This window comes from Sprattus sprattus (assembly GCF_963457725.1).
Source record: "Sprattus sprattus genome assembly, chromosome: 18".
NCBI classification, from domain to species: Eukaryota; Metazoa; Chordata; class Actinopteri; order Clupeiformes; family Clupeidae; genus Sprattus; species Sprattus sprattus.
Window position 1 is genome coordinate 20331350 of NC_137916.1, and position 26653 is coordinate 20358002.

General features: G+C 43.5%; 3 protein-coding genes across 3 annotated transcripts; 2 read left to right on the forward strand and 1 right to left on the reverse strand.

Annotated features, from left to right (window-relative positions):
- Positions 1 to 81: 81 nt before the first annotated feature.
- Positions 82 to 6269, forward strand: LOC308379745 (medium-chain acyl-CoA ligase ACSF2, mitochondrial-like; the record flags this gene model as incomplete). The annotated part of the gene is made up of 16 exons (XM_080857000.1): positions 82 to 185; positions 756 to 951; positions 1531 to 1659; positions 1942 to 1995; positions 2109 to 2227; positions 2430 to 2592; positions 2703 to 2798; positions 3168 to 3319; positions 3553 to 3644; positions 3747 to 3823; positions 3926 to 4033; positions 4377 to 4528; positions 4815 to 4956; positions 5566 to 5676; positions 5773 to 5841; positions 6003 to 6269. The coding sequence occupies 16 exons, from the start codon at positions 82 to 84 to the stop codon at positions 6051 to 6053; spliced, it is 1815 nt and encodes a 604-aa protein (XP_080713126.1). The 3' UTR covers positions 6054 to 6269.
- Positions 6270 to 6494: 225 nt separating this feature from the next.
- ndel1b (nudE neurodevelopment protein 1-like 1b) lies at positions 6495 to 20198 on the reverse strand. The gene is made up of 9 exons (XM_080856074.1): positions 20068 to 20198; positions 15926 to 16022; positions 12637 to 12790; positions 11408 to 11556; positions 10652 to 10788; positions 9244 to 9417; positions 8760 to 8854; positions 8515 to 8657; positions 6495 to 8307 (listed from the first exon to the last, which is right to left on the reverse strand). The coding sequence occupies exons 2-9, from the start codon at positions 16009 to 16011 to the stop codon at positions 8217 to 8219; spliced, it is 1029 nt and encodes a 342-aa protein (XP_080712200.1). The 5' UTR covers positions 16012 to 16022; positions 20068 to 20198; the 3' UTR covers positions 6495 to 8216.
- A 1016-nt stretch (positions 20199 to 21214) lies between these two features.
- LOC308379860 (ER lumen protein-retaining receptor 2-like) lies at positions 21215 to 24703 on the forward strand. The gene is made up of 5 exons (XM_080857122.1): positions 21215 to 21441; positions 22348 to 22448; positions 22630 to 22788; positions 22891 to 23143; positions 23397 to 24703. The coding sequence occupies exons 1-5, from the start codon at positions 21351 to 21353 to the stop codon at positions 23429 to 23431; spliced, it is 639 nt and encodes a 212-aa protein (XP_080713248.1). The 5' UTR covers positions 21215 to 21350; the 3' UTR covers positions 23432 to 24703.
- The last annotated feature ends 1950 nt before the right edge of the window (positions 24704 to 26653 follow it).

The following is a 26653-nucleotide window of genomic DNA, read 5'->3' on the forward strand; positions in this document are numbered from 1 at the left end:
GGTTTTTTCACGTCTGTGTCAAAACTTGAAACCGACTATTTGAAACCAATGATTAGATGCGTTTAGCACAGCGTGTCAATTATGATTATTACAAAATTACTACAGTCTTCGGTTCCGTATTCTAGCCACGTAAACTCTTGCACCGTGCGAAGGACCTTGAATAACTTTAGCGCATACTGTTGCAGGTAAGAACATCTGGAGACGACGTTCATTGAGTAGCAGATGATGATGCATAGGTTTTTTTTTTTTTTTTTTTTACACCATAGGCTAGTTCTCTTTCGTTTAAAACAAACTGTAGTGTAAAAAGACACACAATATAAACTCCACTAATACAATCGGTCCTTGGGAAGTAAGCGACTCTCTTGTTTCTTGTTTTAATTATTTAAATGCTGCATGGCAACATTGTTGACATTGTGTTAGTTTAATGAGTGTGTTTCGCTGTATGGTATTAGATCCATTTTGGCTTGCTTTGATAGGATCAAATGGAACCACTGGCTGATTTCGTGTAGTCTTTTCCATGTGTTGATGATATTAGATAGCTTGGCTTTCTGTTGTAAAAGCAGTCATATTTTCTATGGCAGCAAGGAAACAGTTGTAGTGCAGGATTTATTATCAGATTCAGATTTTTGCCCTGGATCACACAATACTTATATTCCCACCAGGAGTTTAGACGAGCAAAAACATGTCTAAAATTACTTTTCATAATATTACCTCAACATAACCCAGCTATCTCTCCCTCGGTTTCCCTCCCTAAGGTCACTCCATGTGGACAGTTCACCTGGTATTCCCTCAGTCACAAGCAGCTATGTCCACGGCACGTCCTCCCTGCCCCTGCTACCCCTCACGGTGGGACAGAGTCTGCAGACCGCTGTTGAGAAATGGCCGGACCGCGAGGCTTTAGTTTTCCTGAAGACCGGCATTCGGAAAACTTTTAGTCAGTTTCAGGAAGATGTAAGTTTAAACTTATCTTGTCTGTCTTCCGAGGTTCAGCAGCCAATCAATACCTCTCACATACTTAGAATGAGGCTTAATGATTCCCCCCTGAAATTAGACAAAAGAGCACAATCGGATCAGCATGCCTCAGACTTTGCCCCCACAGACCCACCTTTGGTTAATTATTTATCTGAACCAAGGTTCTCCCAAGAGCACAGATGGTAAAAGGGGTAGGGAAAGCCCACAGAAAGTATGGGGTATCTACTTAGACTTTCCAATAACTAATATATATTGTAAGGCCTTCACTCAGTAATATCTCTGAACACGCTCTGATCTGTTTTTTTCACTATATTAGCACATGTCTCCATTCTATCCATATCTCCTTTATATTCCTGCTATAAGCACACCTTATTAAAGCCTGTGTCATTATCATGTTCTCAATTCACTGCATTTTCTGTATAACCAAAAAGCTCCACGGTTTAGGTCTGTCAGGTATGAACAGCACAAACAGAATGCCAGGTACACACCAGGAGTTGCATCTGTAACCTCAGTATAAGTGCATTAAATACTGATGCCTGTGTTGTTACTGTTCTGCAGGTCGATCAGGCAGCTGCAGGACTCCTTTCTCTGGGCCTAAAGAGGGGTGACAGGTTGGGTATTTGGGGGCCCAACACCTATGAGTGGATTCTGTTCCAGTTCGCCACAGCCAAAGCTGGGATCATCATGGTGAGCACCACAGTGCAAGGCCGCTATATACATTCTTTTCAACTACATGTCTTGATTAGTGGATACTCATGTATGAACAAAATACTATTAATATTTCTACTCCTAAAGTCAGTGAGTATTATGACATGTTGCTGCTAACATCTAGTAAAACAACAATTGGGAGACAATTCGGACAGGTGTTTCATAACACTGTAATAAGCCGATATCAGGTCAAGGAAAAAGAAAATGTTTTGATCTGGCTGTCAGTTCAAGGACAAAAGTCTAACTACTTTGCCACCGCAGGTCTCAGTGAACCCGGCTTATCAGGTGAAGGAACTGGAATTTACACTAGGGAAGGTAAGCATGTAATATGACATATAAATAGATCACCAGTGTATACTATCTCCACTTAAATCTCAACTTGTTTTCTTAACACCAGTAGCACAGTGTAATTGTTGTTGCCTGCGCAGGTGCGGTGCAATGCAGTACTCTGTCCAACCCAGTTCAAAAACCAGATGTTCTGTGAAATGCTGCGTCAGATCTGCCCAGAATTGGACACAGCAAGCCCAGGAGTCCTCAAGAGCTCCAGGTGAATCACACCCACCCATACAGCCACAGTATAGAAATGATGCAAACGCTGCAGAACTATACAGAATTATACAGTCATGCAAGCTGTCCATTATGTGCCTCACACTGATCTAGAGACAGGTTGGATCTGGTCCCAGTCTGTCTGTCTGTAATCTCTAACTTTCTGGGTGAAATTAAGACGTATCCCCTCCCTGGCCCTCCAGGTTGCCGGATCTGCGTATGGTGATCGTGATGGACAGCCGTCAGCCAGGCATGCTTCACGTGGAGGACGTGATGCAGGCGGGGGGCAGCCAGCACCACCAGCAGCTCCAGAGTCTCCAAAGCCAGCTGTCCTTCGACGACCCCATCAACATTCAGTTCACATCTGTACATGCACTCTCTGTGGCTTTAATAGCAACTTCACCTTAGTATACTGATCTCTGACTCCCAAGAATCAAATGGACCAAACCGTGATTTACTTGTGGGCTGTCTTACAGGGAACGACTGGCCTCCCGAAAGGAGCCACTCTGAGTCACCATAACATTGTGAACAATGCCTACTTCATAGGACTTCGCATGGGCTATGCCTGGAGGGTATGTTTCCCCCTCACACCCATCAATCCTCAGATAGTCTGACATGTAGCCAAAGCTATCTTAAATAGTTACGTTAAACAAAACACTAATGAGTAATGTCTATCTCAAAGGTCTAGTCCTCCATTACAATCTATTAACCAATTGATTTTCTCCAATTTCTCGGTCCTGGCTCTGTAAATGGGAAAGAACCAAAGTGACTTGCACCAAGCAATACACTATTCCAGCCATGAGAGGGGCTCTTTGATTGGCTGTTAATTTCATATACTAACAATCTATTGTCAGGAACAAAGGCTGCTCCTTTAATGTTGACGACCGGGCTTACTGGCACATCTAACCTGATTCTTTTGGTACCGCTCCCATCCCCATCAGCCTCAAGTGCGTGTCTGTGTCCCTGTCCCCATGTACCACTGCTTCGGCTCAGTGTTGGGGGGCATGGTCATGGCACTGCATGGTGCCACCCTGGTCTTCCCCTCGCCAGGGTATGACGGACGGGCTAACCTGGAGGCCATTCAGAATGAAAGGTGTATATTCCTCTACCTCAGATGTTTGTAGTGGTATTTGTTTAGCAGACACTTGAATGTGAATTTCACAGTTAGACTGATTTTCCCTATTAGTCCACCAGGGGGCTCTTTTCGTCACATTCTGCTCTATGTAAGAGTATGAGTCATGAGTATTGATAAAGGGAGACAGCAATCTGCAGACACCTTGATGAGCATTGGTAAAATCACTGAACGTGTTGCATTCTTCTATCCAGATGTAATGTTCTCTACGGCACTCCCACCATGTTCATCGACATGCTTGGACAGCCAGACCTTCACAAATACGACCTGTCTTCAGCAGAGACTGGTGAGAAAATCACTAAAAACCAACACATTTCTTTGTGTTTGAGGTGTTTGATGATGTTGGTCACACAATGCTGTTTTAACTCTCACTGCTCTCTAATGAAAGGAATAATGGCTGGATCTTCATGCCCTCCTGAGATTGCGAGAAAACTTGTAACCGACATGGACGTGAAGGAGATGATGGTAAACTGACACTCTCATCCCTGAAACACATGTGACTGAACTGTCATGACTTGGGGAAGAATAACCATTCTTTCATCACACACCTTCTTTCATTCTTCATAGCTTGGCTATGGGACAACAGAGAACAGCCCTGTGACATTTTTAGGCTTCCCACATGACCATGAGAAACGCAAGATGGAGACGGTGGGCTGTATTATGAACCATACTGAGGTATGCTTAGTCATGAGCTGTGCTTCAGTTGGAGCTGTCTGAAGCATTCTACACCACAAGGAGGAGTACAGTTCAGTGCCTTTGGTGTATGTGCTTCATATATCAGTTTTGCCATGTTTTTACCATTTCAAAACTATATTCTGCACTCTTTACTAGTGGGGAAATAACCCAACAAGCTGCCTCACAGCCACAAATATGTTAGTATTTACATTACATTTACATTCATTCAAGGACCTTTCAGTCTGCAGTACACCCTAGTATTCTAGATATAGACACTAAAAGTGTAGACTTCCTTTCAAATTAAGTTGGCAGCGGCCTGCTTAGTTCCCCCTGCATCCATCAGGCAAAGATAGTGGACCCCACCACAGGCGAGCTGGCTCCTCTGGGATGCTCGGGGGAGCTGCTGATCCGGGGCTACTGTGTGATGCTGGAGTACTGGGAAGACCCGGACAAAACCAAGGAGAGCATTACCAAGGGCGGCTGGTACAAAACCGGGTAAGAGACAGAGAGAGAGAGTCTGGAGTTTGGTATTTGAGACACTGCCCATACTAATGTCTTTGTTAACGGGTACCTGCCGTAGTACGCAGAGAGGTATATTATGAATGGTGCAAGACTGGTTGTAATGCATAAGGTTTTTTAGCTCACCTCCAGTGCTTTATTGGACCTGTATCTTTACAAAGTAACAATAGTTGTGTTATAAAACTATCAGTCACGGAAGGGGCCTGTTGTACTTTGCAAAGAGGTCATCATGAACCTGGTAATGTTTGTTGTTCCTTCATAGAGATATTGCCAGCCTGGACAGGTTTGGTTATTGCCGCATTGAAGGCCGCATCAAAGACATGATCATCCGTGGAGGAGAGAACCTCTACCCCGCAGAGATAGAGCAGTTTCTTCACACCCATCCTAAAGTACTGGAGGCCCAGGTGAGGGTGTAGTACATCAACACCACCACAAGAGGGCAGCTGTGAATTGGCTGTTGATAAAGGGGGAGTTCTGCTTAACTGACCCACTATTAGAGAGTCCTTAATTATAATCCATTACATGAATTCAGTGAAGTTCTTCTCACATTCCTCTAGCTGTACGTCAAATGCGTGTGCTCAAAACTCTGGTGTTGTGCTCAGTCCTCGCTCCATAAGTGGGAAACTTACTTAACTCGACTTGGGCCGAGCCACTATTCCCACATATCAACAGCAACTGCTTGAAGGAAGGGGTGTATTTGGCTATTGAGCTAAAATATAAACAACCTTTTGCCAGGATCGAGAACTACACCCTTGAAGTACCGGTGCAGGGCTGGCATTTCACATGTGCGCCTTTAATTGTTGGATGTTTGTGCTTGGATGTTAGGTGGTAAACCTTCATGGTCCCAAAACGTACCTCAAAAAACTGACTGCAAGGGGGTTGGGATCAAATGAGTGAAACAATGCTAGGATAGCGCCTGTGGGTCTCTGCCGCCTGCAGGATTTCACATGGGCTTACAAGCTAACAGGAGCATGAAGAACCCGTTTGTTAAGAACCCGTGTGTGGAATTTCAGGTGGTGGGGCTGAAGGATGAGCGTCTCGGGGAGCAAGTGTGCGCCTGCATTCGTCTGAGGGAGGGGCAACAATGCACTGCAGAGGAGATCAAAGCCTACTGCAAAGGCCAGGTACTAGCTTCGACCTATCCAGCTCCATCTCAAGCATGGTCAGTTATCATTTAATTTCAGCTTCTGCTTGTTTTTTCCCCACCTTTGAATTTGCAGATTGCGCACTTCAAGGTTCCATACTATGTAGAGTTTGTCACAAGCTATCCACTTACAGCATCTGGAAAGGTGAGTAACTTTTATTTGGTGTTAGAACATGTACAATATTATTACATACTAAGATCTAGATGTTGATGCGTGTATTATTGTCTTTTGGTATGATAAGAATCTTGTGGGACTGACAAAAATATTGTGGATTAACATCTAATTCTGACTTGTGAATCCCTTAGATCCAGAAGAACAAACTAAGAGAGGCAATGGAGAAGAAGCTGGGATTGTAATAACTCTCTCCGTCTCCCTCTCTCTCACTCGCATACATACGCACACAACCACTTGCCATGGGGGAACTAAACACACACTAGGTTTTGGGGGAACTTAAGCGTGTTTTTTAGGGCAATGTTTAAAATCCATCATTTAATACATTCTAAACAGGGTTATTCTTGGGCTCTTCTTCGTAACTGGGTAACATTAAAAATGTGAACTGAAAGACTAACAGTTTAAATAATTAACTAACCAACCATGATCTGAACATGATAACTGAATAAAATGACTTGAGACAGATGATGTTTTAAATATCTTCACTTTTATTCGAACATATTAGACAACTGATTCTACTTCATGATAGATATGATTTTTTTAACTGAGGTACAATGCGTAAAAGATTCACTCATCATAATAACATGCCATAGAGAATCTGAAATAAATTAACGCAGATGCAGAGTCCAGGGCTGGTATGTACAAACCTGACAAACGCTTACAAACCTATATACACAGGCCATAGCAACAGGCCAAGATAGTGCTCAATAACTTAACGGTGAATTTACAAGGAGAGGTCAAGGGAGCAAAAAAATGACAAATAAATAAAACCCCACCCTGACTTAAGTGCTCCTTAACTCCAAAGGCTGGTGGAGGTGAGACAAACCGTGGATACCAGGAGATGCAGCACCATGATGAATATTCAAATGAAAGGAAATGTAAAAATGAAATACATGAAAAGGGAACAGTGTGGAGGTAAGAGAACCGCTCAGTGAAATGAACATGTCCACTTGGAGGCACATGGAACAAGGAAAGATGAGGTGACTACATGTCAGAGACACGTTTGCTTACTAGCTCGCTCATTCGCTCACTCACTCGCTCACTCACTCACTATCTCAGTCAATCACTCAATCGCTCGCTCACTTGCTCGCTCATTCAATCATTCGACCACTCATTCACTCACTCATTCAATCGCTCGCTCGCTCACTCACTCAGTGTAACAGCCAAGCCAAACTTGTTAACTAATAATTGTATTCAGTACCTGACCACATGTCAAAAGATGACTGAAAACCTTATCCCATGCAATGACCTGTACCCCTCCACAAATGACACTCACTCCTGTTAAGATGCAAAGACAGTGATGATGAAGATGATGAACTTATATTGCGGACATTGGTGGGTTGACTAACCCAGGACCAGTAGCAATGGGTTCTGTTTTCGGTGCAGGTGGTTATTCCAGGCTTTTAAACGTCAGGAGGTCTTTCGGCCATATTTCATTCCGACCATCTGCTGCCATCTCTTGAGCTCTCTCTGGACAACCTGGCTGAGCCAACAGCTGTCCTGAGTCATTTCAGTCACTTGTGTGGCAGGGAGGAGGGTCCACCCCATACCACACACACGCGCACACGCACACGCACACGCACACGCACACGCACACGCACACGCACACACACACACACACACACGCACACAAACACAGCATACCGTATAATGAACTGAGGAAAGAAAAAAAAAATCCCTTTGCCATTTTTAAATACATTTCTTTTAACTGTGCAAAACATTCAAATGCCAAAAAAAAAGAATCAAATGAAGCTCTTGCGGTCAGACAAGAAGACCTTTGTCACGTGGAGCTGGTTTGTGCGAGAAGAGCCGTTAGCTGCTGAAGGTCCACACGAGCTGTGGTGAAGCGGAGCACACACCTGACATGAACCTGCCAGATAAACACCAACAATACTGCCTCCTTCCAACACACACACACACACACACACACACACACACACACACACACACACACACACACACACACACACACACACACACACACACACACACACACACACACACACACACACACACACACACACACACACACACACACACACACACACACACACACACACACACACACACACACACACACACACACACACTAGTGCAGTATAGGCCAACTTGCATTGTCCTTGCACCTCAGCACAGTCTTTTCTCCATTTTCTCTCTTCACTACACACACACACTTACTGGCCTTTTTCCAATATCACATTTCCGCACACTCAAGCGCTCTCGTTCATCTTTCTCTCTATCGTCTTGGCCATCACAAAACTTTTGCGCTCTCTTTTAAGTGTCCTCTCCATGCCCTGTTCATCTGATGGGGGGGGGGATGGGGGGGCAGGCAGGCAACAGTGGGTCTCTCACACGCTGAGGGGGAGCATGCCGGGGGGCGACACCGTCCGTGGGGGGGCCATGGCCGTCAGGGAACTGTGGTCCAAACCGTTCATGGTCCTAAACGGCAGTCGCCACGGAGAAAGAGAAAAACAAAAACACACACATTGAAACAACAGCACATCAAATCCCCCCCAGAGTACTAACAAATACTGGATTCATTTATGGGAAGAAAGAATACGACATGCGAGCAGAGAGTGACACTTGTCTCCGTAAGGACCATACAGGTGTACATTGATATCACAGTATCACAGGGGAGGCCCTTACGGTTTGTCGAAGTAGGTAGTGTGCAGTGAATGTGAGAACTTGGTGGCATTGCTGTTGATCAGGTTTCCGTTCCCCGTGTAGTTTTTCCTTGCCGTCTGGTCCTTGGCAAAGTTCCTACAGGCGGCGAGTTTAGACTCCAACGCCTGCAGACAGGAACATTCACTTTTACTGCATGTTGGGACTAGACAGGGCTTCACAGCAATGGTTTAATAGTTTTTTTGTTTTGTTTATCTGCCCAAACTTACCCCAACTTTTCGTAGGAGGTCTCCAACGATGTTAAGAGCGGAGATTCTGGCAGAGGGGGTCAGAGCAGAGTTTCCACAGTTCCCATTGGTCAACACTGAGGAGAAAGGGAAACTCATTCAGGACTTTTGAAGTTAAGAAGAGCGAGAGAGAGAGAGAGAAACTATGTGTGTGTGTGTGTGTGTGTGTGTGTGTGTGTGTGTGTGTGTGTGTGTGAGAGAGAGAGAGCGAGAGAGATGGAGAGACAAAGGTTGGCAGATGGATACAAAGTTATATAAATAGACTCACTCAGAGACAGAGACAGATTTATTGTGCTTTGGCAATGCTGTAGTGTATTGGTAAGACTAATAAAACCCATTTGTAAATTGAGTGAGTGAGAGAGAGAAAGAAAGAGTGAGAGACAGAGAGAGAAAGAGAGGGAGCGAGAGAGAAAGAAAGAAAGAAAGAGAGAGAGAAACAAAATGGAGAAAGAGTTATTTCTGTTACCTTTCTGAGTGATGAAGGGGTGCTCTATGTTCTTGCCAACTGGAGTGGCTGGCAGGGAGAGTGATGCCTGCACGGCTGTATCCATCTTATCGATGTCCAGCGTGGGCGAGCTGGGCGCAGACATCCGTGTGGGGTCAACCGTCCTCTCACGAACGGCCAGCTCCTGCCTCAGGTCTGCAGGGAGAGGAGCAGGGGAGACCCGCAACATGAACATGATGAGCAAGAATATGATGAGCAATGGTACTTGTCTTTCAACCGATGTTCGTGTAGATCAGCTGGTAGAGCAAGGTAACTGCAGCTAGATTATGGGTTTGATTTCCTTATGAAAATGTCTATCTCTACTGTACCCCAAGAGCCTTTAGATGAAGGCGTCTGCTGCCTGAATCAATTAACGTCATCTCCCTCTGGAACGAAATACTGTTTTCTGATTGGCTAATGGGGTGTACATTAAGTTCGTATAACCGGACACCTTGGACGTAGTCCCAGTAGAAAAGTTAAATCGCCGTTCCATATCAATGCTCTTGAATGGTTACCATTGACAACCAACGTAACGTTTATTTTTTGACAGCTAGGATAATTTGAACCAAGATGGCGGCGTGTTGGGACAAGTTAGTGGGCAATGTTTTATGTCAATTAAGCTATCTACACGACTTTTTATATGTCTAAATTGACTCGGTTAGTTGTTTATGTTCTACACAAATGTTGCAGAGTATTGTAATTGTTAACTGAAAGTCTCGAATATTATTTGTAGGCGGCTGTTAGCGCTTGGAAAAAAAACACCATTGAAACAGATGGTAGCTCACACGGCTAACTAGCCGTCTCGATTGTGAGCCTTCGACCAAAATTACTAAACTTGACCTCCCTGTTGCTCTGTCTAACTTCACCATCAACGGAAACGTGGAGTTCAACTGTCAATAGTAAAACCTTATGAACAATACCTGTGTCCGTGTGTCCGTTTACTTTACAGAGGTGAGCTCATGAGTGTCACTTTGCAGCAACGCCCGGGGAAACTAAAGGTCCAGTTCCACGCACTACTTTCTCACTACTTTCTCTAACGGGAGCACTAGGCTTCAAATCAAGAATTCATCAGGTTATTATGCATATTACATTTCCTAAAGATAAAGGAAATTCTAAATAATAATAAAAACATTTTTGGATGTTGTAAACGGGAGATAAGTGGGATAACGGCCTCCGAGCTGTCCAGTTCTACGAAGTTAATGGACTTCTGCGGAGCAACACTCCGCTCCGCGTCGTGGTGTTCTTTGCCCCGCAGTGTCCATTAACTTCGTAGAACTGGACAGCTCGGAGGCCGTTATCCCTTACTGAATGTACACGAGCACAGGTGAGCCACAGTCCACGTGAAGGACATAGCAGGAGAGTAAGGGAGACAGAGTTTCCCCGTCAGTACCTCTGGCTTCGTCCTTAAGCCTCTGAACAGACACCAGCAGCGACTCCTTCTCGTCCAGCTCGCTCTCAAGGAATGCGTTCCTCTCGATGGCCTGGTTCAGACGCTGCTCAAAGTCCTCCAGGGACACGATGGTGGCCCTGAGGCAGAAAACGCACGTCAAGACACCCACACACACAAAAAAAAGCCCTGAGTACATGACTGTCTATGGGTGGGGCTCAGTGAACAGGCAGATGTTTTTTTCTGAATGAGTCACCACTCAAGGGCGGATCCTTGGGGGAGCGGGTTACAGTAAGTCGCTACTTGAGAGTTCTTTCTGATAACCTGCAACAGTGTTTTTTACTTCCCAGGATCTGTGGGGCGTTTCCAGGACATGCAGCAGGTGGCTAGTTTCCAGTACGCTCTTAGTGGAATACTCCCCTACAGTCTTCCCATACAGATGGACATACTACACCGAAATAAAGGGAGGGCTCCCAGCCCTTCCTCAGCACTTCTATGCACCGGATATCCTGCTCTGTGGAATAATCCCTAGAGCCGAGGCCTATGGGCGTGTAGATGCGTATGGAAAGTGTGACTACATTAAATCAATGTGTGACTACCTCTTGGCCCTCTCCAGGCCTATGGGCGTGTAGATGCATATAGAAAGTGTGACTACCCTAAATCCATATAGAATGTGTGACTACCCTATGGGCGTGTAGATGCGTATAGAAAGTGTGACTACCCTATGGGAGTGTAGATGCGTGTGGAATGTGTGCCTACCTCTTGGCCCTCTCCAGGTCGTCGTTGGCCTGCTCCAGCTCCCTGACGTATTTGTGCAGCTGTTCCTTGATGCCGCGCGTCTGCACCAGGTCGTCCTCCAGCATGGAGGTCTGCTTGTAGCTCTGGGCATATTGCTGCTCCAGTTTGTCCTGGAGAGAGATAGATGAGAGAGAGAGATGAAGGAGAGTGTGTGTGAGAGAGAGACCCCTTTCTTCTGGTGCATACCCCTCTACTGGGGCAGGAGCTGACAGGGGCATGGGAAGACGAGGAGGAAGACGGCAGCCCATCCCTGCTTCCCCCAGACAAGTTAACCTACTTTCCTTTCACTCGTTTCCTCCCCAATGCAGAGCACTCCTCTCTTTCCAAACCACTCCCTTATGCTCTGGGGACAACAGACGACAGAGCCCTGTGGCCTACATCCTCCCGTCATAAGAACAAGGTCAAACACAGGTGTATTCCTGAGCTTTTGCAGTCACTACACCCATTATTTGGTTTTGGATTAACTTGCCAAGATCCTGCTCTACCTGCCTGATGCAGTGAGGAAGGACCAGTGTATCCTCTTCAGATAGTTACAGTGTTTGGGCGGCAGGAAGCATGCTAATCCATGACATGTGCTGGCGAGAGTGGGCTCACTTTGGTTTAGGCTCATTTTATCTGTGTTGATCCTGACACACAAACACACATATACCACACACAAAACACACCACACACACACACACACACACACACACACACACACACACACACACACACACACACACACACACACACACACACACACACACACACACACACACACACACACACACACACACACACACACACACACACACACACACACACACACACACACACACACACACACACACACACACACACACGGATTTCTGCCCATCATCCACACTTTGTGGTTGGATTGGGTCAGGTCACAATTACCAATTATTTAATTTGTTCAACCACAGTGCAACCTCAGTCAATACATATAATTAATTCATAGAATCTAACACCAGAAGGTGAGGACAACAAAAGCCCGGGCACGGAAGACATGGGGAAGGACACAGAGGCAAGACTCGCCTTGTTTTGGAAAACCCTATAAATGACCCTACAAATCAACCACAATGCAAAGTCTAGTTTGGTACCAGTTGTTTTGATTTTTTCATAGACACTGAGGACAGTATGCTCACTAGTTCTATGGATGTCCAACAGACTTCCAGGAGAATTCCTCCTACCTTCAGGGAGTCGACTTCGTTCTTGAGCCTCTGGTTCTCGGCCTGCAGGTCTCGGATGCGGTGCTCGGCCTGACACAGCTGGGCCTCCAGCTCGGCCTCCAGCTCCCGACTACCCTCCTGGAACTCCTGCAGCTCTTCCTGGGCGTCATGGCAACTGTAGTGGTGAGGTAGTGGAGGAGGGGAGAGAGGGGGGTTTGGGTGGGGCAAAGGGGATGTTAGGGTCAATCATTCACTTCATAGTCCAATGCCTGCATTGCTTTAGCCTTCTGCCAACAGAACCCCCCCCCCCCCCCCCCCCGCCCCCTCTCCTCTTCTTGAATTTCTATTCACGTGTTATTCAATTCTGTCTGACGAGACAAGACAGACGAGACTGAAGCAGGCATCTGCTCCCACTGGAGACAATGACTTACGGCCACAGAGGCCCAGTTTAGTGATGCAATAAACAGTAGGGCCAGCAGGCACAGTTGCAGGACAGGAATACAACTCAGGCCATTAAAATAAAATCACAGGCAGAAATAGAGAGGAGAGGAGAGAAGAGGAGGAGACCCTCTCCCTCGTGTGCCTTATATCCAAAGTCAGGTCATTAAATCACCACACACACACACACACACACACACACACACACACACACACAAACACACACCACACACACACTGCAAAAAATGCCCCTCTAGATTTAAGACAAATAATTACATATTTAAGCAGGATTTTGCTTAAAACAAGCAAATTTGGCTGCCAGTGCGTTAAGCAAATTTGGCTTGTTAAGATTTCTTAAAATAAGTAATATTTGCTTGAAATAGGTACAAATAACCTTACCAAGAAAGCACTAGGTAAGTACAATTTAGCTAGAAACAAGACCAAGTTCTAGATTTTTCATCTCAATATAAGAGTAATAACACTAGGTTAGAAAAGCATTTTTTGCAGTGCACACGAACATGGACAAGCACACGCACACACACACACGCACACGCACACGCACACAGGCGCGTGCTCTATACCCAAGCTCACGTCATAAAACCACACAGTGAGTGAGCTACAGTGAGAGAACAAAAAATGACAGAGAAAAAAAAAACTAAAACAAAAGAGAACGTCTCCCCCAGGCAAAGTAGATGCAGAGTGCTAGTCAGCACGTCAGGTCACAAGGGAGCGTCTGGGCTGAGCCTAAAAAGAGCCGAGGTCGAGCTGAGGTGGCCGGGCCCATGTGTGGGTGCAGATGGGTCTGAAGCTCCCGTTCCTTGTGACCTGTCTGAGGTCAGGGGTGAGGGATCAGTGGGGGAGTGAATGGGTGGTATGGGGGGGGGGGGGGGGGGGGGGCATTTTCAGGGGCTGTGTTTAGCCAGTGCTTGGCCTTGCAGTCTGACTGTGCTCCCTTGAGCTGGCAGTGTGCAGCCTCAAATAAAACGGCACAGTCACACTTAACTCCGCTCACTGCGGCGACACCCAGGCTGCCTCGTCAGCACAAACTTAAATAACACCCCGCCAGGAAAACACTCAGCAAGTCACGCCAACTGGCACAAAGCTTCTAGACCTTTTTCTGTTCTCATCTCGAGACATCTCAAGAGGACTGTCCTTAATGCTTCTCCCGCTGATGTAGTCCTTGCTAGTGTGACCATTTCTGTGTGCTTCCGAAGAGAGGCACACTATGTCCGTATCAAAATGCTTAACCTGGCAATAAAGGTATAAAAGGTAGCAATAGCAACAAAGGTAACTGCTCAGGGGAAAATGTTTTCCCTTCTCACATTTGTGGCGTCAAAGAGGTTACAAAAGTTGCAGTCTCTGCGCTATTTTCCTTTCCTGCCTCAACAGGAAATTCTTGGGATTTTGAAACACTTCCTGTGGTCCACCGGAGCCTGTTCTGGCGGAGCCTCGGAACACGCTGTCTGACTCCACTCGAGCAGTATTTGTGGTCATGTGTTTCTAGGGACGTGTGTGTGTGTGTGTGTGTGTGTGTGTGTGTGTGAGAGAGAGTCAGAGAAAGAAAACAAAAGAGAGAGAGAGTCAGACAAAGTGTGAGTGTGTGTGTGTGTGTGTGTGCGTGTGTAAATATAGTTTGACAGAACAACTGGGCCGTCATGTCAGGCAGAGCCACTCACGCATTAGCGTTTCCCCTTGCAGCAGCAGCACCACCACCACCTGTGCGGAGGTCCATTCCACTCCACAGCTGTTTCACACAGGAGAAGCCTCTACTCTGAAGCACACACAGTTTTCCGTCCTCATATGGTCACAGGGAAGAAAAAACCTTTCCTTGCAGAGGACAGGCCCCATATACTTCACAACAACAACCATGATCATGTGCGGTGTAATAAAAACCCCAGGAGTTTTTCGTTCGTTTGCTAAAATAGATGCAGTAAAACAAAGACTTCATCTCAGATGACGCAAAGTCCAGTGCAATCAAAATCCATATTCCTCTTTTCAGAAAAAAGAATGGAGTAGAAACTCTAACTACTTCAAAGGGTTGGACACTGGCATTGTGTCCATATTATTATGTAACCCCGATAGTCTGAGCCTGTTGGCAGTACACTTCAGAGGCCACAGCTCTGGGTTAAGTGCTTTAAAGTAAGCCTGCGCACATATTCACTGTGTACAGTACTATTCACCCTCAAGCAGGTCTCTTTGTTCCCGAGGAGGTCTTTAAAAAACTTGAGCTCTCACAAGTCACATCCGCCTCCTGTACACCTCATTCAGCTCTGACAACCCGAGACCGAACAATAGTGAAACTTCCTGACTGAGCCGGGCTGCTGACTAAGGTGACGGCTGGGTTTTGACAGGTGACGTGAAAGTGAGTGTGTGGCGCGACATAGGATCCAGAAAATGCAGGGCAAAAAAAATGACAGGCTGGCGTCATGTGACATGCCCATGACGCCATAGCCTCATTTGTGTTTCATGTCAAGCTTTGTGAGCAGACAAAGGAGGTTGTCCTTTATGTAACCGGCAGTATGAGCATGACCGGGTTCACGCTTGGATGGGCAGGTATGGAAACACAAGCAGCCTGCCTGCCTGCCTGCCTGCCTGATTAGAGCCCTTGAGGAATGTAGCATGGGAACCCCTGGTGAAAATCTCCTCATGAAGGGTTTTGCCACAGAAGAAAAAAAAAAAAAAAAGCAACTCGCTTGTAACAAAATTATAACCTTAATAATCCTATTACCATTACTAAGACAATAATTAGTCAACAGTGAAGTGAAAGGACTTGAGTGAGTTCCAACACTCCTGTTTTCAATAAGAGCTCAAACACATGGTCTACGATACAGGCTCTTTGAGTTGACTTTGCTGACTGAGAAAAGAGACCTACCTTTTCTTGTACTTTATGGACAAATTTTTCCAGTATTCAATTTCTTCATCTTTTGAGGAAAACTTGGGCATCATCTCTGGGTCCATGGTAGGAAGGCCTGTAGGAAAGACCAGACATGAGAAAACACGCCTGTGAGGTTGAGTGCCGTCTCAGCACATCCGGCCACACACCCGTTCACGTCATCTACACACACGCTCTCTGAAGGCTGATTGTGTGAGCCAACTTCCCTCTTTCCCCCTGGTCAACAGTCACCCCCTGACACTCAGTGCTCACATGAAAGACAAGGCACACAGAGTATAAACACTCATCTGCTACAGGAAAAATACCCCTTTGCCACAAAGGCATACCACTGACTCTCTGATCTCCAAAGAGGGTCCAAGCAGTGGTACTGTGGTTTCCTCTGAGGTATTTATGAAATCTGAGGAATTTACGACAGTAAACTTTCTGTTTTGGCCTTTTTCTACAGCCTGTTGAAGGTGGGAATGCTGCTCCTTAATGCAGTGGAGGTAGGCACAGAGTCGAATAGACGTCTGTGTAAAAGGGAAAGCCAGATGACGGGACAGGACTGTAACACAGCCTAGCAGTGACCCACAATGAAGGAAGACTACTGTGTGGTCAGAACACATCGCTAGCACAAATCTGACACGATAAGCATTAACATGTTGTACATAATGCACACCAAATTTGCTTGAGTTGGAACATTGCTATAAACTTGCACGACTAGTAAGAGTCAGCTGACATTTTTTCTTCTCTCTACTGGGTATCAATAATTATGCACAGCTTTCTTCTTGTTCAGTTTGACCCACTGTCTCTTCATGGATCTCCTCACACATTTAAAGAAAAGTGTTTAACACTTAATATAGTCAATGTCTGTGTTAGGCACGTCCGTTGTGAGACTGATAATGATGTCAAATTGATCAAGTGATGCGCCTCACTGAATTCGAGCATATTTCTTTCTCAGAGTTTCTGCGTCGGAGCTCCGACTTCAGGTGTAGGTCATACTAGATGCCATGTTACAAACACGCCTCTGCTACCGAAACGCCGGCGTGCTGTCTAAAAAAACACACACTGGGGCGGCATTATGCCGGCTTTGTTTGGTCCAGTGTAAACAAGCAAAGCTGCCATAATGAGGGGTCTTCTTAACGCCAATACAGCAGGATCTCGGTTTAAAAGGGCCTTTTGTATTTTGCACAGGGACACCTCAGAGTCTGATTCTGGTTCATTACTGCCCTGTCCTTAAATGCCATGTAAAACTAAGAGGACCCAACGCTCAAATCTCAGTCATAAGCTTATTACACAGTCATCACTCCCCCCCCCCCCCCCTCCTGACCTCTTCTTGTTGAATACACCCAGCGGGCAGAAGCAATCAATCTCATTAAGATTCTTGATCATTACTAATGTGTGTGAATGTTTGCAGTGTGTACCTGTGTTTGCGAGTGCCTAATTTCTGCTCATACCTCATTTCTATTGGCATCCACTTTGTGTAAATGACGCAATCATCCATGCTTCCAACCTAACACACATGACCTGGGGAGCAGACATGTCCTTGCCAGGAGTCCAAAAGCTTAAGTGTCTTGACTAGCTACAGATCTCTTCAACCTGAGCATCACTTGTAAATAGACACTGTGCTTTTTCAGAGAAGAGAGAAAGCTCGGGTCGCCTTCTCCTGTATAAATATCCGTCATTAACTGAGTGCCCTAATCCTCACTGGCACACAAACCTGAGCATGGCAAAGGTCCAACTCTGCCACCAACCTCTACATGTGGCTGACATCAAAGATGGGGGGCATTTTTTTCAGTCAACAAACCGCTCAACTAAATCAGCGGTGTTAATGATGGGGCATTATCAATCACACCCAACAGGTGAGATAAGCCATACAGGCTTTAGGTGCTCACTGCAAACACCCACCCAGTCATTGTAGCCCTTGATATTGGCTAATATCCAGTGTGTTTAACTTAATGAAGCCTAAGGCTATGAAAGGGGAAAATCCCAGGCTCAAATTAGTAGCATTAGCTCAAAGGCAACACCTATCCCATTATTCGCAGTAATGATTAATGGCAAAGCAGTAGTGCACTCTATAAAAAGATAGCCTACTCGCTGAGATAAAGGCTCACTCCCCATGGAGTGAAAACAACTTGAAAGAGAAAAAAAAACAGAGTGGTAGAATCTAACAAAAGCATGGAGTTGCAGACTAGCTGCTGTTGCTAAGACAACACTGTTGATAAACACACCCATTCCAGACATGTCATTTCCTATGAATCTTGCCAAATGACGTAATTATGGCAGTGCAATGGAACCTCAGCTCTATAAATAAAAGCCACACAGTTATTTAACCTAAGTGAACAGTATAACATCTGGCCAAATGAATAAACCTCTTCCATACATGTCCCTGCTTCCTTTGAGTTTAAATGCAGATACCACACACACACACACGTACGCACACTTCATAGGCTGTGTTATTTGGTTCTGCGTATGTTATCGACAATAAACTTGCTAGTGATCCTTACACTGATCTTAAACAGCCATTAGCCAGTGAGACATTGATGGAGACCATCACCACCCCCTCTGCTTTCCACTATTGCAGTGACTGGTCCCAGGTATCCTTCAGGTCCTACAGCCGAGCCATGTGGATGCCATGAGCGATGGCATGCAAGCTCTGGGCTCACATGGAGCAAAGTAGGGCGCTTCCTGTCACCGGCCTGCTAGTTCTGCCAGCATGTTTTCTGCCAAAGACTACAGGCTTGCTCACACACTCTCCATGGCAAGGCTTAATAATCTTCCCAGAAAAAACAACAACAATCCATCCCGAGATGAACCACAAATGAGTAGAGCAGAGCTATGCAGCAACAACGGACAATGAGAGGATGGGTGTCTCAAGAGTCTCTTGTGTCTCCCAATCTAATTTGAAAACTTCTAGGAAAGTTTGTACCACCTTGCAAGAATTGAAACGCATTATTTAGGTCACACAACATTTCTAACCTGTTTAAATACTGGGTGATATTATTCATTTTCTCCTAACTGTCTGATATAAATGTAGTTATTCTAAGGTGAATGTATTATAGGGGTATTTGTAATATGTTGATGGTATCGTTGTCAAAATATTCACATTCTGCACAATACTGAATCCCAAAAAGTACGCTAAAAACGTAAGTGTCTGTGTCAGCTGTTTGTGTATTTCAATTGCATGAAATACTGATTATATATTTCTGGCCCTAAAAAATGTAAAGACATCTACAAACATAAAAGAGTATCCTTTTGATGTAGAATACCATTGTTAACTCCAATATATTGCACACATTAGGTAAATAATTGAACGTGTAGAGAGTGTAAACGGAGACTGGTACATGTGACATGAGTGTGAAAGTCACATACATTAAAATATAGGTACTTACTAGAGTAAAGGGTACAACGTATAGATCACAGCACCACAGTCAACAGCCTTGCATATGAGCCCTTAAATATAGTAACACTGTATGGGAGAGCATAGCTTTCATAAACACTGCTAACAATATCACCTTACTGTGGCAGTTCAACCCATAGTCTGTGATGCACTAGCATCACAAACAATAACACTGACCTTTTTTCCCAAGAGTGTCAATTAATCTTTATTTGGCAAGGTTAATTGGCTTGATTAGCAGGGCCAACGCGGCCAAACCGGTGGGCTGTTCTCATCATGGTTAAGGTTCCTGAGGTTTCTCCATATCAAGAGGGCTACTAGCATCACTTTACATGAACAAACATACATTTACTCGATACTTATTTGGACTTCAGTGTATCGTTAGCTTTACTATAGCAAGGTAGCGTTGTGGCGTTCATTAGCAAATAAGGTTAACGTTAGCTGACTGTACTGTCAGTACGTCACCTGCTAGCTAGTTATTGCTATAGCAAACTTAACTTTAATGACCTAAATATTTTTACCCTACCAGAATGACAGTTTCACAAAATGCTGTTTAACAGGCACATCATAGCACATCATAGCATATTGCCGTGAGACGGACAACATAATCTGTATACACAGCCGGCTAGCTAGCTAACGTCATCATACAATTCTTTAAATATCTCAGTTTCATGTCGTAACACTGGCAAACAAGCTGTCATCTGACATCGACCACACAATGATATCTCTCAAGACTTTAACATACCAATAGCCGACTGGTGATGGTGAGGACCTTCTTCTTATGTCTTTTTCAGCTAACAGTTACAACTCCCGTTGCATCTTACTTCGATAACAGTGTGTGCGTTTGCCCTGGTCGGCTGACTGCCTCGGGTGGATCTGAAAGCGAAGTGCCAACGCGTCTAATGTGAGGTATGTTAGAGATGTGAAAACGTAGTTTCCGGTAAGAGCGTCATGACATCACCAATGAAAACGTGCTAATTCCCGGGATATATATATAACATATGTGTATTTATTTATTTGTTAGGTCTATCGAAATTAACATTGAAAATATATGCAAGCATTGGTTATTAAAAGTTACTGAAAATGGAGTTGACAAGTGAGGTGTTATATTGTCTGATTCCAACCCGGGAACGGATTAGTAGGCTATTTGTATACATTCTAGTTTGGACTATATTGTAACCATGGGAGGTCGCTGATGACAGTGATGTTGTGATGTGACCAAAAATAGGAAGTCGGCTATTGGTTGGAAATACGATGTCATTAATGTATTCAAGTCAATCAAAAGATCAATTGATCAACAGGCTAGGTGGTGCATGTGAAACAGCGTTAATTTTATAGGAGTGTCTTGATTGATCAGAAACACTGTCCCACTGACGTCAATTAAGTATTCGAATTAAACACCCCGGCAATTACATGAAAGCTAATGTAAATGAAATACTTCTCCTACAAAGAAATAGCACGTTTAAGAAAAACGACATCTATTTCCACAGTAAAATAGCCACAATGTTTTTAAAATAGTAATGAATAGACATAAATAAAGATAAATCGCACAATCCAAGGGGCATAAAAGGGAAGATCATATAAATTACCCACACCGCTACATATAGGCCCACTATGCCATCTCCTGGTTCAGGACCAAAAGGACATCCTCGAATTATTAGTAAACTAAAGCTAGTTGTCGAAGGCACATTAGTGGAAGAAATGTAATTATTTATACAACTAATTATACATGTTGCAATTACAATAAATAACAGCAGACGTGTTGCTTGTGTATTTTTAAAAGGGTGTCAACGTGTCTCCACTTTACCTCAAAAGACCTAAGGAGGGCGGTTCCAGTAGCAAAATCTCACGGTCTATCTTTTCCCGGCTTGCACTGTATTTTAACTTTTGGCCACGTCCCCCAGGCCACGTCGCTCCTGCTTCGCCATATTCCTCTGAATACTGAGAAGTTTATAGGAACCGTGTTAACTACAGTGCTAAACAAAACAGGCTTCGCTGATTCCAGCAGGACTGACTTACGAGTCAACAATGAATGTCTTTAGACTTACAGGGGATCTCTCTCACCTTGCAGCCATCATTATTCTGCTTCTCAAGATATGGAAAACCAGATCTTGCGCCGGTAACGTTAAGTCTATACTTAACCTGTTACTTAGCTCTTATAGTAGCGTTAGTTCATTTGGCTCCTCTTTTTAAGATAGAAGCAGTTAATCAATCTCCAAGCAGATACATGTATTGTAACAGTTTGCTGTAAACTTACTTGCTACACTACTGTAGGTATTCTTGCTAATAGAGGCCTTGTTAGCAAACGACTCCGCTAGGTAGCTGGCTAGGAAGGCACAGTGACATTTTGGGGGAAATTATGGTAGTGCCCAGTCCCGTCAGAGAAATAACAATCACATTGTATTGCGGTATTTTCGAGGGAAGAAATGGGTGCACAATTTCACTGTTGTCCTGTAATATGAGAGGTTACCTACCTAGCTAGCAAGCTAATCTTATCTCTTCTGAATTCAGGACCATATTCAGGACAGCTAGGATAGCGCAGTTATCAAGTGTAACTTCGAACATTGGGGGCTGGGTCTGTTGATTTCTACAACAAGCTTAAATCAACCTTCACATAGTTAAAGCCTAAGACTAATTATCAGCAAGCGAAATATTGTGTTCGATTAACTAGGCCTGGTTGGCCTCTGACGTGCATTTAGCTAGCCGTGAAGTGTCTACCCTTAGTCCTCCCCGGACTTGCTTGCATCAGGACCACTAATCTTAGCAAGCCTTTTGCTGCTTGAACTACCATTCCCCCACAGCTTGTGTGTATTTGTGCTTGCTGGTGTTATCTAATAATGCTTCCAAAGCAGACCAAGTTTAGACCGTTCCATATGTCCCTGCCTTCGTTTAATTTCATTTAACAGTTTTAGCCACTTAATTAGTTGCTCGGCGCCTTTGATTTTGATTGTGTTATATAATAGACACATAATTTCTCTCCAGTTTGAGTTGATTTATTATAGACTAATAAAGTGTGCATTTACAGGTATCTCTGGAAAGAGCCAGATTCTTTTTGCAGTGGTCTTCACATCACGTTACCTGGATCTCCTAACCTCGTTCATATCCCTCTACAACACGTCCATGAAGGTGAGGAATCTAACATGGTTGTGACCTTACAACAGATGTTTACTTAACTTGTGCCAAAGGCTGGAAAGGGATGTTTCAGAATGAATTGATTGACAGTATTGATAGGCAAGTAACTGCTGAAACTGAGTTAAAAATAACTCTCCCTCTCTTTGCTCTATGTCTCTGTGTTGCTCTGCTACAGGTAATCTATATTGGCTGTGCATATGCCACTCTTTACTTCATATACATGAAGTTCAAAGCCACCTATGATGGAAACCACGACACCTTTAGAGTGGAGTTCCTTTTGGTTCCTGTCGGTGGCCTGGCTTTCTTAGTTAATCATGATTTCTCTCCTCTGGAGGTAAGACTTGAGTAGTCTTCTTGCTTTATTTATTTATTTTGCTGTGCCAATCACACTGACTATTTGTCCTTGTGTCTACGTCCAAATGTTGTTGAACTACAGATCCTTTGGACTTTCTCCATCTACCTGGAGTCTGTGGCCATCCTGCCTCAGCTCTTTATGATCAGCAAGACTGGTGAGGCCGAGACCATCACCACCCATTATCTCTTCTTCCTGGGCTTGTACCGAGCCCTCTATCTCTTCAACTGGATCTGGCGTTTCTACTTCGAGGGCTTCTTTGACATGATTGCCATTGTGGCTGGCCTCGTTCAGACCATCCTGTACTGCGACTTCTTCTATCTGTACATAACCAAAGGTGAGTTCTGACAGACCAGCTGTGCTAGGAAAGGCTTCAACCAGATGAAAGGATGAAAGAAAATGTCTTGATTGGCAACTATATACTAATATTATATACATTTATCATGTGTATGCCTCAGACCTTAAATATGCATGAAGTAAGAATTTGTGGTGGGTGACAAATATATTGACAGGATTGACTGATTGGTTGTCTCTCTAGCTAATCCAATGAAAACTTACATTAACTTCTATGATGTTTTCTCTGTTTATAGTGCTGAAAGGAAAGAAATTGAGCCTCCCAGCGTAAGTGCCAAAGACCTGAGACTCGTACTGCTCCTAAACTGATTGGAGCTAGTGTGTGATGCACAGAGACAGAGCACAAAAAGGAAATGCCACAAGCTTTATTGTGAGTATCTGCGAGTTCTGCCAAAATGTTTCGGAACACAAGCAAGGATTCTCTCTGGTCTGTGAAGCATCTGGATGTCTGTTTTTGGCATCTTGCCTAAACTTCATAGGACAAAAAAACTTTTGTATGTGTGAGGTGTCTTCTTCATGCTTTAGCATCACAAAGGGGCTGACATGGTATGATCTGTATTTAAACTGTATACTTAAATACAATGCACAAATCGATAGGCATAAAAGCACATTAAGCAAAATGTGGTGTTTTGTTTCAAAATATTCTACAGGACATATTTACAATCCTCACCCCCTAATCCTTGTAGAAGCAATACTTTATATAAGTTCATATAACAGCCAAATTCATACCTTGATGAGCTGTACTGTACCTTTCTGTTTATCGAGAGCCTATGCGAAAAACAGACTCCTCTTTTGTGTTCATTTTTTTTTTTTTTTTACATTGGTTTTGAAGTGTTCCATAGGTAAATGCTGAGTAATTGAACAATAGCAGATTAAGGGCAACATCTCTCCTTGTGAGCATTAGAGACTAAGTTCCCAGGCAGGATCCATTGCAGACATAATATAGGAGCAGCCTTTGCTGAACATCTAGAGCAGTGGCTGATTATAATGGGCATGGATCAAAAGCCTTGCAAAGCATTGTCATTAATTTGATGTTCCTTGGCACAACTTTTATACCTATCAGGTCACCCTGACACAGCCTTCTTTCGCACTGAACCTTGGTGGATTATACAAATTGTATATGGGCTCCATATTGTGATATATATTTTCCCCAATTAAGGATGTTGTGGATGTAATTAATACATGCTAATAGTATCTAATATTGTACGGCTATGAATAACACTGATTGAACAGATGTTCAGCCAGATGTTTCTTTTTGTAATAATAATATAGATGCAGTAATTTATCTTTGAAGACGCTGTGTAATTGTATACAGTGTGTGCATTGCAGAGGTCCTTGATCTGATTTTTGAAGCTTTAAAAAGGAGAGTGTGTGGCATGGGTGAATATGGCGATTGTCAAGGTGTGTGTCTGTGTCTCTGGCCTTTTCCCAGTAGAACATTCTTCCTTGTTCTCCCCATTTAGGTAATTCCTTTAAATGTATTTCGTTTTCTTTTTTGTATCGCTACATGGTATCAGCTCCAATAAAAATCTGTTTTTGAACACTGCCGGAATTTCTTTCTTCTCTTTTATTAAAAGGATTTTCAGATTTTGAGTGTAACAATATATAGTATAGACTGATGTACAGTATAGTTTACAGATCAATGATCACAACAGGCAATATTAGAGGACATTTAAACACAGTAAACCGTTTCAGACAAGGCCTTACAAAGTATAAACCATGTCCTTGAGGCAACATACAGTAACATTTTTCTGTATAAGGAAAGCTTATCATGGAACTTATTTACTAAATGTAGATGCTTTGCGAGTAGTGCAAGACCATTTTAAGGTGCAGCATATAGTTTTTCACCGGGTATTGCCACCCTAAAGTTAGTGGGCAACAGTGCAAACCAACATTTGAAACATGAAGTTGAGATGCAACATTTCGGCTTAGACATGCAGCATATTACTGATTACAGTCTGATAAACATACCTCCACGTAGCAGAGCGAAAAGCTAAAAAGGAATGCATAACATAAAGAGGAATGAAGATTTCTTTGGGGGGAAAACGATAAACTGGCTTGTATCTTTTCAAGTAGTAATCATTGTTAGAACCTCAAATAATGGAACACTGCCATAATGCTCTCTACACAAAGTTATTGGCACATGACCTGTAGAATTCCAAGAAATTGTCCATGACAGGTAACAGTTGTTCATTTGAGCTTTGCACATTAAGCAAATTATTTTAAGCAAAAACAAGAAGTTCTAAAAGTCTATTTTCAAAAGAGAAACACAATGGCTATGTCATTTCTAACCGTACTGATTGTACTGCTCTAACAGCATGTCCTTACCTTCACAGATGGTGAACAGTATTCACATCCTGAACATCTAAAAGGCACAGTGAATGCCAATGGAATAAGCAAACTGGTGCAGAATGCTTTTGCATAAGTTCTGGTTAAGGTGCTTGGGAGATCAGCATAGTGTTACTTACCACAATTTACTACCATTTCATTTTACATTCTTCAAATAATGACAGATGAAAATCAGTTGACACAATAAACTAGAAAATATAAGAAATATAGATGGAAAAAAAAATCATGTGCAAATAAAAGAAAATGTCTAAACAGTTTTTTAAAATACCATCAAACAATCAGTTGAAGACAAACAATCATTCACAAAGTTTCTTTCAATCACTTGTTTTGAGCTGATTTTATCACCCTGAGGAGTGGCTGAAGTACATGTGGTCCTGTAGCTCAGCTGGTCGGGAAAGATGTCAGCAAAGTCATGGTACTTGTACCATAAGTCAGTTTGGATCAACATGTCTGCCAAACGTAAATTAAATCATTAAAGTTGCCTCTTTGATGAGCCGTAGATAAACATCTTATTTGGAGGTTCTCTTTCTCAGTCTATTTTTGGCCTTGAGAATCTATTCCTCTTTTCAGACGGGCTTTGGAAACAAAAGGGCAAAAACACAAAGGACATTTTGTGTAACTAAAACAATTATTACACAAATACATAGGACATTAACCCTAATAAACTAATTATCAAAACAAATTACTAATATTACACCATATCAATGTATTTAAACTCCATTGAATGTGTTTAAAGCATGAAGTACAATGGTATAGCTGTTGTGCTTTTTAAGTCCAGGGCCATACATATATTAGCGATATGTTTTGTGATACTGTATCAATTCCCAAAAACATTATAGTTTACATGCAAATATTCCTGGCAAACAATGGTTTTGTGTTGTGTTTGAACCCTGACTGCTGGATAGCAGTCTTGTTCTGATTGCCTCCAAAATGTGCACTTTTCTACTTTTTCTACGATTTTATGCATATGGGGCGGGTTCTTCACACTATGACAGTTTTCCTAAAATCTATAAATTAGACATCTATAAATCTATAAATATTTCCAGTATATCAAATCGCTTACAATAAATCGTAAGGATGTATATCGAATCACCAGTTTCTTGCCAACACACAGCCCTTTAATCATGATTAAACTTAAACTAAA